General features: G+C 37.8%; 1 protein-coding gene across 1 annotated transcript in view; it reads right to left on the reverse strand.

Annotated features, from left to right (window-relative positions):
• Positions 1-15071, reverse strand: part of LOC309586750 (uncharacterized protein C8orf34 homolog) — a gene marked incomplete at both ends in the record, with an annotated part of 200211 nt that overhangs the window by 126495 nt on the left and 58645 nt on the right. Inside the window, 2 exons of the mRNA XM_082304141.1 lie at positions 5661-5827; positions 10163-10332. Coding sequence (XP_082160267.1) covers positions 5661-5827; positions 10163-10332 — 337 coding nt within the window. The remainder of the gene's footprint in view (positions 1-5660; positions 5828-10162; positions 10333-15071) is intronic.

The following is a 15071-nucleotide window of genomic DNA, read 5'->3' on the forward strand; positions in this document are numbered from 1 at the left end:
TGAACTGTTGAAATGTGAAGGAAATTTGAAGGAAACAGAAAACTTAATACGAATAGCTTCATAAAAGCTATGACCACCAGTCTGTAAGATATTAGAAATGGAAGCATGTAGATCTATGGCAATTTCCAAAAAAGCTGCATCTAAGTATTATTTACACAGTAATTTTTTCAGAAATTACACTAGGAGTGCAGTAGTAATGCAGATAGTCAAGTCATGCATACAAGACATTTCACTTCACTTTTGAAAACATATAATAAGATAAACAATTTTACATTTTTTTTAAGAGGAAAAGAATGCTGGGTCATACCTTGCTAAATATTTTCTTGGAATCTGAGAACATCAATGTTTATTATTGCATTGAGTGAGAATCAGCATTCAGTGATAAGAACATGAGACAAATAACGCTGGCATTATCACTTTCCCATTACTTGGGCTCAAGCAGTGATCACCACCTCTGACTAGACAGAAAACTTATCTTCTTCCAGTGGCATGAAACTACTGTGCTACACTGACTTTCCTGCTTGCTGGTGATTCGAACCTGAGGACCATCGTGCAACGAGGAGTTCATGATCCACACAAGAATTGACCTGAGCAGGCACAGGTCTGTGCTGTGCTGCACATACCACTTGGCCACAGGATAAAGTTAGCCTGCTAATCGTAAGGGAGAAGACTGTAGGCAGCTCCCACTTGGCATTTGGCAATTATACCACCTGCATGGTCTTATCGTGAACATCGTTTTGCTTGACAGTAGAAATGCTGAATGAAATTCTTTACTTATAAGGAAAACTAAACTACATTATTTACTTCTAAGAGCTCTAAGGACTGTAATGCTAGTGAACCTTAGCACGACAGGATCTGTGCAGTGTACCATGCCATGACCAGAGGTCAATGTTGCACAACTTGGGGTTCCCAGTGTCTGAAAGGATGTAAGATTATCTATGCTATCCCCTTTTTCCACCTCAAAAAGGTATTTAAATCCACACCTTATGCAGTCTGAGTGCCCTTCTAACAGAGATCTGTAACACACACTTGCACCAGCGCATTACATCTGCCACTGAAAATTTTGCAATGTATAGTACAGCCAGTCTCTGCATGCAGATGAGGCCTACTGTCTCCCAGTGTTGTCAGCTTCTGTGCATGCACTACACAGCAGATGCTCACTGGTAATGTTGCCGATTTTCCAATAGCTTCCAAAAAAAGAAGTCAGCCAAAGGGGACATGATGAGCAATTCACACAGCTTTCTCCCACACAATCATTCTACTTAAACCCCAACAAAACAGGCTGTGGGCCAGAAAACTGTTCTGACGGTGTAGTACAACTCATATACCATCTTTCCCAGGGCCTTGTGGCCTCTCTTCTCGCAAATGATGTATTCTAGTCACATAACAGAGGAGGAGTTTTTGCCCAGCTGGGAGAGACAACAAAGAGGAACAACCTGCTGCTAATATTAGAATAATTTATCAGGTCTAGAGTCTGTTTCCCGCATGTTGCCAAAGACCTCTAGGAAACAGGGAAATCAGGAATGTCTGTTGAACCAGAGGAAATGTACTGAAAGCACTGCAGATTGGACACTCTTTCATTAAAGCATTCAGAGACTTATTAGAAAAGCAGTATAGACTATATAAGGGGTAGACTACCAGACACTGAGTTAATGTCTCATCCTACAGGCAATCTCCACTGAATTCTGTTTATCTCCTCTTGTTATAGAATGTAAATATATCACTAGCCAATCTTTCAGGGGTGTTACAGTGATTAAGTAATTAACATTTGGTAAGCTCTTGAGGAAAAAAGAAATTCTAAAGATTAGAAGAAGAGTTATTAAAGCAAACAGAAGACATCAGGTATCTCTTGATAGCAATAGCTAAAAAATATATTACTACTTAAAGTGCATTTCTATCTTTAAAGATTCCGGTTTGTTACCGCATAGCAAGAATTACACATAATAAACATGAGGCAGACAATCACTGAACTTTCACTCAAGATTTCTACATTGAGAAAAAACCCCACTATTACTGTGAAACCAGCTCCGAAGAAAAGAAGAGATGGTTTTACAAGTCCCGATGCTGCAAACACTTAAATTTAGCTCAGATATATGATTATTTGCATTGAAATCATGGAGGCTTTTCAGAATCATACACACTGGCATATGCATCAATGTACCTGCAGGAAATGGACTTCAATTTCACTTCAACCACACCTGTGGGAGCTTCCTCGGTAGACTTATCTTTGGAGTGGTGCTTCATAGTTAACTATTGCATAGCATGTATTAACATATGGTAATGTTTTTAATATTGTGAGCATGCATAAAGATTGGACAACAACAAGGAAAGAAGTGATTGAGCATTATGACTAAATATCAATATTGTGTAAAACAATACAGAATTTCTTCTTCATCTCCCTTACTTGTAAAAAGCTCAAGAAGGTACATTTAAGTCCAAGTATGCTACAAAAAAACTTATGCTTTTACCGTGTGTATGTTTATGCATAGCAATACATTTAAACAATGACATTCTTACAGTTAATCAAACAATTGATTTTTCAAAACCAAATGAGTCATGCTTTGGTGACTGTTCAATCAATATTCCCGGCAATTTCAGGGAAAATACAGTTCAGTCCTCTCCAATGGACATCAGTGAGATACTGAGGGAATAACATGATTTCAAAGTCTCAGTGGACTTCAGCCAAATGCGAAAGACAGCTTAAGCCCAAATGTCATGGAATTCCAAAAGGACTGCAGAGTTTCACAAAGAACTACTTCAGCTCCCGATTAGATTTACAAAACAGAATACTTGGCATTATGATGTATACAAAACAAGCTGCTTGGTATCATTTTCAGTCACAGACCTCAACTGCATTACCCTTTTACATTTACAAATACATGTGATTTTACAGTTGCATTTCTCAGCTTCTTAAAGTCAGGAAAATCCTTTCCACTATGATGTTATCTGCCAGTAATCTATTTCAGCCACCTGCATAACTGGACATGCTTAGAAAGTTACCAGTGTGTTAACAGCCCTCCTATGCATCTTATGCTATACATAAAGAGTGATAACTGAAATCAGAATGTAGCCCCATAGTATTCTTCTTCATCTTTGCACATATATTTCGTTTGAAATGGATAACAGAAGTATAACAGCTTAATTGTTTCTTCTATTTGGAATGTTTCATTCTAGCTAAACCTTCATTGACAATTCTGATGTGAGTACTAGGATGTTTTTTTTAAAAGAAAATATACCAACAGTCAGTTTCGTGCTTTTAATACCTAAATAAATCAACTAAACTCTGAAAAAGATTCTCTTAAACACACATAAAGATGGAAGTTTGTGTTCTGCAAAAAACCTGCATTGTAAGTAGGGTACACAGTAAAATCATCTGCTATAAATAGTAGAATTTGTTTTCCCAGAATCCAGACTTAGGAGCACAAGGTTTTGTAATTTTTTAAGAAAGGGCTGAATAAGCAATGAATACTGAACTCTAAAGGGAACAAGTCAAGCAGCTATATGCAACAATGCCCTGCAATTCAGTGATGGCAGAAAGCCATGATTTGAAATTAGTTATACTGCATATAAGCAGTGTAAAAAGCATCAAAGCAGTTAATGGATTATATGCAGTACATAATAAAAAAATTCAATCCCAGTATCATACAGTTACTGATCTGGAAAACACAGCAATGAAAAATACCTATCTTTGCTCATAGAAACTTAAGTTTTTTATGTTACCTTCAAAAGAAAATAAAACGCCCTTCCTGTGTAACGCTTTACCATAACCTCAAGCTTTGAGCAGTTCTGCAGGATGTAGCCTAATTGTTATATCAAATATAAACCACATACTGTCAGCAAAATAAGAATTAAAATAAATGCCAGTCTTTGCCAGCACAGTGCTTTCAACACCAAGATGTGCATATATCAGTGGTAGCTACTATAACATGGCTACATTACAATCACTATAACCATGGCTATTCCTCAAATATGCCATGATTTTGCTTCAGAATCTCTGAATCACTTCTATAACACTCTACTTGAACCAGAGGTCCTGTTTGTGCCCTTTCCTGGTTTTAAGTTGATTTTGTATAAACTTCGTCAGTTTTGATGAAATGCATGATAGAAAAGTGTTCCAGGTTTTGCATGGCACAAAACCATAATGGATTCTTACAATTGAGTCCTTATTAAAAAAAAAAAAACCACTTGTTTGTACACAGACAATATTCTGCCCAAAAGTCAAGGCACTAGAAAAAAAAATTTCCTTTATACTGCCTTTCTGGTTCCAGATACCTTGAGGGATTCAAATGTCTAAAAGGAAAGCCCTACACGTCTATTGGATACCTTTTCCCCACTATCTCCACAGAAGTTAACAAAAGATTCTATTCTGTATGTGATACATAATGAGGCCAGTAACACCACACACACACACTTACCTACTGTACCTTCCAGATGCCACAGAATACTACTTTAGGAGTCCTGTGGTTTATACCAGTACAAGACACCCATTCAGCTTGCTTTTTATGTCACACTGATAAAGTTGGAAAGATCTGTAAATTGCAGGAGGAAATAAGGAGATAACGCAGCTACAGACTAATTAAGGCCTTCACTGGAATCCATGGATTAGTTCTGGAAATAACAACTGATTCCATGAAGACTGCAAGCCCACAGTCACAGTGTGACTTCCTTCAAACACAAAGAACTAATTGACCCACTGTCACACCTGAGTGACCCAGCCCATTATCTCTTCTTTTCTGTAAAAACAAATGCATGTATCAAACTTAAAACTACTGAAAAAAAGAAAGTATATATTCATTCACAATTATTTAAGCATAACAAAAAACTTTTTTACCACAAGCATGGTCAAGCACTGGAACAGGTTGCCCAGAGACGTCGTAGAGTCTCCATCTTTGGAGAGAGTCAAAACCCAACTGAACAATGTTCAGAGCAACCTGCTCTAGCTGAACTATCCTGAGATTGTCTATTTCCTGTGCTTTGATCCCACATAAAGTTCTATGTAGCAAAAACTGGGAAAAGAAAATATTGAAATCCATGGCTACTACTGTAAGCATCTTACATTGAAGCTTTTAAAAATGGTAGAAAAGAGACTATTAATTAACTTTCTTCAACAATTTCCCTCCTTTCACAACTAGTAATAGTAGGAAAGGGAGAAAGAAGTGAGCACAGAGCCTTCTAAAGTGCAATTTAACATTCAATTCAATGGAAAATTACAACCAAATCCTCTGGAGAGGTTACAAATTCACATTGTGTAAGCTATGTAGCTAGTAAGTCTCAAATAAAATTCACTGAACTTAGAACTGTGATACAGCTAAAAAAAGAAGAACCAGATGAAAGCTGGTAAAGCTCTTTCTGTGCCTTGTACATAAATACATTCTCCAAGTAGAACCTGCAAGCGATTTATGAAGGAAATCAAATTAATTACTTTAAGCACCTGAAGCGTTTGATATTTCACGGGATTTTGATGCAGCTAGCAGTTTATTCACACACAATCCTGAAAGTTGCAAGTTAAACCCTATGAACCGTCACACAGCTGCTGGATACTTTAGCTTCAATCATGGGGAGCAGAATCAAACTAATCTATGTTTGATGGGATATTACACTTTTTAGATTAATCTATAATAAAAATGTATCAGAAAATACACATAATTTTTTGCAGTTACCAAGCAATTCCATTGCATCATCTTCATTGTCAATATCTTCTTCGGTTACAGATGGAGCTGTGCTTTGAGCAGAATCAAAGGAGTCCTGAGAAAGCATGGCAGCCAGCAGTTTCTTATGTTGCTGCTGTTGTTGTTTTAGTCCTTTGGTCTTTGGCTCCATTTTTAAGCTGTGAGGGAGGAAAGCACAACTTTTTCTTACTAGTGCTCTCTACAAAATATGTCACACATTTGTCAAATTACTGTAGCCCATGATGTCCTCCAGATCTGAAGGTTAAAGCCATCAGATTACACATAAACCATCACTCATTATCACTCATTCCCTGATCATTGGATGTTATAAGTCAGTTTGTGTTTTCAGTTCCTATCTAAAGTTTTGATTGAATGATGATGGGAAATTTCCCATTGCCTTTATGGGCATTAATCAACTCCAAATAAGCTACATATACAGAACAACAGGATGTCAATTACTAATCATTATTGCTAAGGCATTGATCGCACAACAACAAAGCTGAGAGCAAAGAACAGCTCCCTTGAGTGCTTATGTTATCACGACCCCACAGGATTAAGGACTATATAGTTATAACAATTCACATGGTTTGTTGACTTGTGTCCTTAACCTAAGTAACAGACAACTGGAACTGCACAGAAGTTAGCAGAAGGGTCTAAGGCAGGACTTGCTACAGTTAGCAATTTCTGATTCCTTACAGTATCAAGATAAAGACATGGGACAGAAGCTTGGTGCCCCACATGAGGGTATCGGCAACACCTCAGGCTGTCTTACAGCCTGTTGCAGGAAGGCAGATCTGTTGCAAATATATAAAATTTAGTACGATCAATGATAGTTCATTTCCCACTGCTAAGATGAACACTAATAAGACAAAGTGGACCTTGGAGATGAAGAACAGGCTTTGAGTTTAGGACATCAGGTTATGGATGGGGCCTCTGCAAGCTCTAGTTCATTTTGGGCTCTAAGAAACAAGAGCATCATACAAAAAATCACCCAAATTCCCCACTGTGTACGTACATTACCCCTTGAGGAAGTTTCCCAAGAGCCTTGCTTCTTCTCAGAACTTCTCCAGGAAATTTTTCATGTAGAAAACTACTAACTATGACATGGAAATGAGTTTAATCCTATTTTCACAGTGTTCGAATTTCTGAAAGATTAGCTCAATACCAGCAGGATTGCCATCAGCACTTTTATATGGTCCCTTATCACATATTAATACCTTACCTTGCTCCCTTACAGCAGCAACAGATAGCAGTACAAAACCAGTGACAAATACAGTCTTTCCTCTGTAGCAATCCAGAACATTAATGGCAAAAATGTGACCCTTCATCAGTTTGACAAGACGTCACTAATACACCTACCCCAGACTGGCTACACTATCTTTCTTAGTCAAAGTAGTAGTGAAACCTGTCCTTTCAGTTGCTCAAAATTAATTCCCCTTCTTTTTTTAAGTAACTCAGCCTGGCTTTCAGATATACAACGTGTTACCACTGATCTGTCAATGCCTAATCCTCTGGATATTTATATAGCAGTTCATTTATGTAGCATTTCCTTATGTTTAGTGATAGATGAAAGAAAACGTATTACCTGGAAATAATGGGACAATTAGAGTTTTCACTTTCCTGTTCTTATGCTGTAATTGAAGATTAGGATTAGTTTTGAGAGTTTGCTGGCTTATCACATAAATCCTGGTAATTAGTGATCAATAAACTATCACTTTTTAATAAAAGTGTTGCTAAATCAAATTTAACAAGATATAACTGGAAACATTTAATATGAATTTCAAATTGCTCCCTCTTTCAGTTGCCAGGTAAAAATGTAACTAACTGAATTATTTTAGGCTACATTAACTATGAAGTATATGAATGAAATACAGATGAGGTAGCCAAAAATTCTTCACAACTGATAACAAATACACTCTTTTGAGAGTTTCATTTAATCTCATAAAACCCATACTATTCCCTCTACTTTTGGATGTACTAGGTATATGTTACATTAAAACTAAATTATTATTACCTATTACTTGTCTCATGCACTTGGTGTATAGTCAATTCCAAATTCTGCTAATAGTACTTTAATTCCCAGTAACACTCAATCAGACCTTGAAGAAACTGCCTGGTATTAGTGAACTATTATTAAACATTCAGATTAACCTTGACCAACATAGGTCTTTTAAACTTCCATATATAGGTGGCATCAATTTTAGTATCACCGATATCTTGAAGTTCTGCAATTTTATGATTATTTTACAAGACTGCAAACATGCTTTTCATAAATGCCTTACAAAAGCTGATGGAATGCTAATGAAGCAAAGAATTATCCCAGACACAAAATCAGTCATCCAAATGTAAATCCATATGCTGCATGTAATTTAGTAGTTATTCACTTCCACTGAAAATCAGTATTCCCACTTAATGATACATATTTTTCAACAGGTCTTCAGTACTTAGTGCACCTAAAAACTAGAGATACCAGTGTTCCATGAGTCTTTCCTGGCATCAAGTACCCCATATTCTCCTTATTTCATACGTCAGGCAACGTGATTTTGTCATGGTACTCAACGAGACTTCTCAAATACTATTCTCAAAGCCATTAATCATGTTTTTTAATTATAGCATTAGCTGTGAGGTTTCTCACAGCTTGTACCACCCTCCACAAAGAGAAAAATACACTCCTTTGAATCATCTTTGTTACTCAGAACTAAACCTCTTTGCTCCCGTCTAGAGATCAGAGATGCTTATTTCTGCTCCTTCCTATTGAGAGAAGGGATACAATATCCTCAATTTGCTCTGCAATGTGGAACAGATCTTTATTCAGTGTCTTTATTGGACTGCTGAATAAGGAAAAAGAAACCCAGGCCCTCACAATCAAGCTGCAGTGCCAGTTGCTGACTCCATTACTTTCCCAGGAACTGCACTGGAGAGACCCAGTGTCTGAGTTCTGTTGGTTCCAGTCCAACGTCTCGCTGAGGGATCATTACTACATGCTGCTACTTCTTTGAAATAGTAGTACTTGCAGCTTCCCCCACAATAATCTAATTAAAAGAAGAAAGAAGTGCTCAGGATAACAAACATTCCCAACATGTGAGGAAAGTTAATGAATACAGCCTGTAAGAGTACAGCAAGTGACAGACTAGTTTCCCTGTGACAGGGAGGTGAATTCCAATGCAGAAAGCACATGGAGGACACAGTGAAGCAATATTCACAATTCAAGTTGGGGGACGAGAGGCTGGAGAGCAGTCCTGCAGAAAGAGATCTGGGGGTTTGGGTTGATGGCAAGTGGCATATGAGTTAACAGTGTGCCCTGGCAGCCAAAAGGGCCAGCCCTGTCCTGGGGTGCATCAAGCACAGCACAGCTAGCTGGTTGAGGGAGGTGATTGTCCCACTCTCAACTGCACTGGGGCAGCCCCACCTTGAGTACTGTGTGCAGTTTTGGGCGCCTCAATATAAGGATATCAAACTATTAGAGTGTGTCCAGAGGAGGGCGACCAAGATGGTGAAAGGCCTCGAGGGCAAGACTTATGAGGAGTGGCTGAAGTCACTTGGCTTGTTCAGCTTGGAGAACAGAAGGCTGAGGGGTGACCTCATCGCAGTCTACAACTTCCTCAAGGGAGGCAGCGGAGGGGCAGGTGCTGATCTCCTCTCTCTGGTGACCAGCAACAGGACACGAGGAAATGGAACAAAGCTGTGTCAGGGGAAGTTCAGGTTGGACATTAGGAAAAGGTTCTTCACCAAGAGGGTGGTCCATCACTGGAACAGGCTCCCCAGGGAAGTGGTCACGGCACCAAGCCTGACCTGTGAAAGGCTGTGAATACTTCACTTTCTGTGACTGTTAAACAGGTATCTTTACATCATGGAAAATGGACTCCTTGGAAAAATGATAATTTTTTCCATGTAGCTGAAGCACATTAACAAACAAACCTACTCCCCCACCCTCAGTCAAGTGCAAAAAATTGTCAGCAGTTATTTACTGCAGAGAATACAATTTTCTCTTTGAGTAAGAATTGTTATTAACACCAAGATGCTAAGTATAAGAACTGAAGATTAATTTAGGAAGTCCTGTCAAAAATAATACAGATACTGTTTTCCCTTGTCTATCTTGCCTTTAAATGAGAAAATCAGATTTATCACTGAAGTGTCAAGAAGATGATTAACACACAGCTACTACCAACCGCTGAAAGACAGAAGGGTTTCAAGTATCTGAATGAAGCTATACATCACAAAATTATTACACAATGGGCCCCAATCTTGTGAACATACACTTAGTTTTATACATGGGAATAAAACCATGGGATTGCAAATGAGTATAAAGTTAATCATATATAAAAGCATGAGAAGAAACCAGTCACGTATTAAAATCTTCCATTTATTCTGCATGCTGCCACACTATGGCGTGGGAATTTAAAAGCCCTGCACTCTGCTCTCAGAAACAGGGCATTACAAAGACAGATCTGTTTCACAAATTATAAAATTTCTAGGCAGAACCAAAATCCCACCTTCCTCCAGGACTGCTGCTATCCTCGCTGTCCCACTGCTCGTTTTTATTTCTTGGTATTGGTGGCTGCAGCATCTCAGCAGCCAGTGGGTCAGCATCATTCTCTTCACGACCAATCCATTCTCCAATCACACGAGGTCTGAGAAGGGGGGTGTTAAAACCTGTTGTGTCCTGAAGAGAAATAAAAAAAAAACAAACCAGAAACACTGAACTGCTTGCTCTCAACCATGCATGTAAATAGGAAAAGAAGAAACAGAAAGTAAAACTATTCATTAAAAAAAGTACAAAACCAGTACAGTACATTATAATTTCAGAGGGCTACAAAATACTCAGAAACAATCATGGACTAATGAAAAGATTCCCATTAACAAAATTCACCAATGCCTCAAATCTCTCCTATTTCTTACTTTTCAATAGCAACTGTAGAAATCTGGGGCATCATCTTGAAAAATTAAATTATTTTTTAATAAACGCACAACTCTCAAAACCAGCACTGTGTTAGCTCTGCTAAGCAACAGATGAGGTCACTTGTATTATGAACACCCCAACCAAAAGACTGTTGTAGATTAATAGCATCACTCTTATTTGCATTATGAATTAATGCAAAACTAATAAATACATTTGCATTTGGCATTTTAAAAATAACCCTGCTGGGATTTACATAACGTATCTTTCAATTCTGAAAATGGTATTAACATTTTAATAAAATGCATTTCTGAAACTAGTATTCATATTTTTAACCACTTACTGGAAGCAGATAACTGGAGAGGATTATGAGAAGCAAGCAAAATCCAACTGGAATATTCAAAACGATAGCAATGATTTCTATCATTATACTAGGAACTTAGATTAAGGAAACAAATTGTCCTTAAAAATTGTATGAAAAAGCTGTTCTGAAGTGGTGAGTATCTCTGTTCTCAATGTTACTAGAATGGTTGTAGATAAAGGGTCATGTACAACAGTATAGTCAAACTAAAAAACAAGCATGTATACAAAAAAATAGACATGAAATGATGGGACAGGAATATTTATTTTGCTTTAATTAAATTCTTTTCGAGGCTAGCAAAGACATTTCAAATACAATGTTCCTAATTAGGAGAGATATATTCTATTTCTATCCTTTAACGAGAGAAAATTTTAGGAAAACAAATCCTTGGCTGTTACCTAGCTCAGTGTCTCAATAAATATTCCTGCCATAAAACAATGCTTTCCAAACAAAGAGCATCTGGAAAAAGTACAGCACAGTGATTACTTAGCCTAGCAACCGTATTTTCTCATCTTCCTAAAAACAAACCATTTTTAAAGTCTCTTCCTAATTGACACAGATATGGTAAAAGCACAGTTTGAAGTAGGGGCCTCTACTGAAATGAAACAAACAAAAAAAGCCTGCAAACTGCTTTCATATGAATATATTCCCCCTGCTCCAGCTAGATGCTGTAATTTTGCTCAGCAGAACTCCAAGAGCTTCCGTTTTAACAGAGGCAAATATGACCCAGAGCCTGGATTAGATTCATTCCCCCTTGTTCTTTTGTTCTGCTTTCTGCTATGTGCCTGTCAGTGCGATACCACACTGTACTCCCCATAGGTCTGTCCAGAGTTCTCCATCACTTGACTAATTCACTTTTTACACAATGTCCGTTTTCTGCAAGGTTGACGTGACACAGTAAGACCACTGTAAATGGAATGCAGCCAATACAAAAGAGAGAAATCTGAGGAAAAAAACACAGCTTCAGAGGTTTTAGAATACCTAACCACTGGCATCTTTCTTTTATATACTTACAAATAGACATTCTGTGCATCTGTCTGGTGCTGTGCCACAGTCAGGTAATGTAGACTAGATGACAGTGGCCTCTGGTCACTTGACAGGCATAACCTGCCACAGGTGTGACTACCATCGTATACCTATGAGCTAGGAAAAATGATTATTCCATTGCCCACAATGCCTTCATTACACAAGGTGCCTACAGTAGTTTAACCTCTTCTGAGGTTAACTCCTGCGACTCTAGCCATTTTCACCTTTCCCTTTCTCCCTAGGATAATTTCTAATAATTAATAAAAAAAGGTTGCTGGAGCTAGTTAAACTTGCAACAACTTGCAGTGTCAATCTTGCTAAAAGCTTTCAGTCCATTAACTGAAAATGAAAAGCACCTAAAAATTTGCCCTTTTTTCAGTACCATAAGTTTTTCCTGACACTGTACACTGCACCACCAGCATATGAATAAGTAAATAATGAATGCTGTGTCTATCCTTGTTATGCTGATTTCTTTTCTAGACATTTTAGGGATTAAAGTAGCACTTTCATACTCTACTTAATAGACATGTAATTTACATTACACAGTCATGCTTTGCCTCACTTTATCACCTTGCTTTCCTTTTTGAATCTTGTTAGATTAGTACACCACAGTTTCAGTGACCTAATTTATTTTCCTCCTTTCAACTATATAAGCAGCCACAGTGAAAACGGTAAACGGAGAATCAGAGACAGCTCTATTGAGAACACCAGGACATTTATTTGGCACCTTATTTCAAAAGCTTCAGTAAATTCAGATGAAGTATTCTGTTCTCAAACAAGTTTTTATAGGTTTTTTTCTATATAAATCTTAGAATCTTAACTGATTTCCAATTTATATTCCCACATAAATAACAGAAGAGATTGACAGTGTCATTAGTGTACACATAAATATTTTCAGGACAAGCAGGTATTTAAATCTGCACTAAATGAAGCTAGAGGATTATATTATGGTGTAGTCCAGGAGTCATCCACTTTTTATACACATCAGTGGCTACCAACTTGACACACTTGAGCTTCCTTTATGTGGAAACCAGAAGGGAAAGACTGGAGGACAGCTGAATCTCATCTTCACGTTGGGCTGAGATGTGGTTGCAGTATGCAACCCCTACCAGGGAGCACAACAACATTTGTATATCTGTTTATTTAAGCATAGTTTAAAAAGCTCAGTATTTCTAATTTCTGCTATGGATTTTGAGGGAACGTCCATAGTGAGAAATACTTTTGGGTGAGCCGAAATTTGTTCATTTTTATGACTTAGAGTAGTTGTTTCCTCTATTTTATTAATTATAACCTGTGTTCATTGTAGTAATACTACATGTAAGAAGAAAGTATACCCTAGACACAGCATAGAAAAAAATATTTTAATTATTATTGAGGGTCAAAATCTGTTATGAATTATTATATTGTCTTCATTTGAGTGATTCTGGATCTCTAACACTTAGCTGTCTCCCATTATTAATGTTTAAAGTAACTGAAAGACATTGTTGGGAACTTCAGACAAATTCACAATGTTGTGACAGGTCTCACTATCTGTGAGAGCTCCACTACATGAAGCTTAAGCACTAATCTATGGAATACTGGGATTATGTGAAAACCTCATCTATTTAAAACAAAAAATATTTCTAGTCCTAGTATTTGCAGTAAAAAAAAAAAAAAAAAAAAAAAAAGTGTTCTTTGGAGAATCAAAAGCCAGAAGATGAATAAAGCTTCCCCTGGCTCCTTTCAAATTGCTTTAGAATGACATTATTTTAGTCAGTCTTCAACTGTGGCAAGAGGTACAGGGTGTGACTCCTTATTCGGCATGGTCTGGTTCAGATATATTGCTGAAATGGGTACAATCATATAAGCCCATTTTAAACCTATTTCTGCAATTGTAGCATCCTGGCTACATTCTGCCTCAATGTATCTTACAATGCAGACATGCTACAGTGCAATATATATTACAGTTTATTTTGTGACATAAACACAAGTAGGGTCTTCCAGCAGCAGCAGATTCTAGAGGAGGCGCATCATCAGTAGCGCCATGGTCAGAGCATTCACATAGGACACCAGAGCTTCAGTAGTATGGCTACTCTATACTTCTGTGTGAATTTGAACTTCCACTTCCCAGGCAAGCATCCTAACAGACTTAGGAAAAATTCTGAAACTCACAGTGAATTCAGCGGTTTTTCCTCTATAATTTTTTAACCAAACTAGAACTCGGTGAATTTCACTGAAAGGTTAACATCCTTGGTCAACTTCTTTGCCCACATACATAAAATTCTTCACAGTATTGAGAAGCTTTAGAAACCACACACTTTCACGCATAGTTTCTGTTCAGTGGTAAGGAGGGTGAGTCAATTCAGAAATTTGTATTATATTAACTCCGTACTTTAGCCTTAAAATCTGTGAGTCACAAGGCATCCCTTCTCATTTTCTTTCCTTACACAAGCAGTACTAGTTGCTGATTTTACATAGCTTCCGTGGCCTAGAGACGTGCTCTGAATCATCAAGAGAGACTGAACACCAAACTCTGCAAGTCTGAAGTTAATGAGATGAAAAAGGAGGGAATCTGTATGTCTTGATTTCAGCTGGGATAGAGTTAATTTTCTTCCTAGTAGCTGGTACAGTGCTGTGCTTTGGATTTAATATGAGAATAATGTTGATAACACTGATATTTTAGTTGTTGCTAAGTAGTGTTTATACTAGTCAAGGACTTTTCAGCTTCCCATGCTCTGCCAGATGCACAAGATGCTGGGAGGGGGCACAGCCAGGACAGCTGACCCAGACGGGCCAAAGGGCTATTCCATACCATATGGCATCATGCTCAGTATATAAACTGGGGGAGTTGGCTGTGGGGCAGCATTCACTGCTCAGGGACTGGCTGGACGTCAGTCGGTAAGAGGTTGCATCACTTGCTTTCCCTGGGTTTTCTCCCTCTCTTCATTGTTGTTTTCCTTTTTGCTACAATATTATTATTATTATCATTATTATCATCATCATTATTATATTTTATTTCAAGTATTAAACTGTTCTTATCTCAACTCACGAGCTTTCTTACTTTTGCCCTTCCGATTCTCTTCCCCATCCCACCAGGGGGGTAGAGGGCGAGCAAGTGGCCGTGTGGTGCTTAGTTGCT

The sequence above is a fragment of the Platalea leucorodia genome (genome assembly GCF_965183815.1).
Source record: "Platalea leucorodia genome assembly, chromosome: 1".
In the NCBI taxonomy this organism is placed as follows: domain Eukaryota; kingdom Metazoa; phylum Chordata; class Aves; order Pelecaniformes; family Threskiornithidae; genus Platalea; species Platalea leucorodia.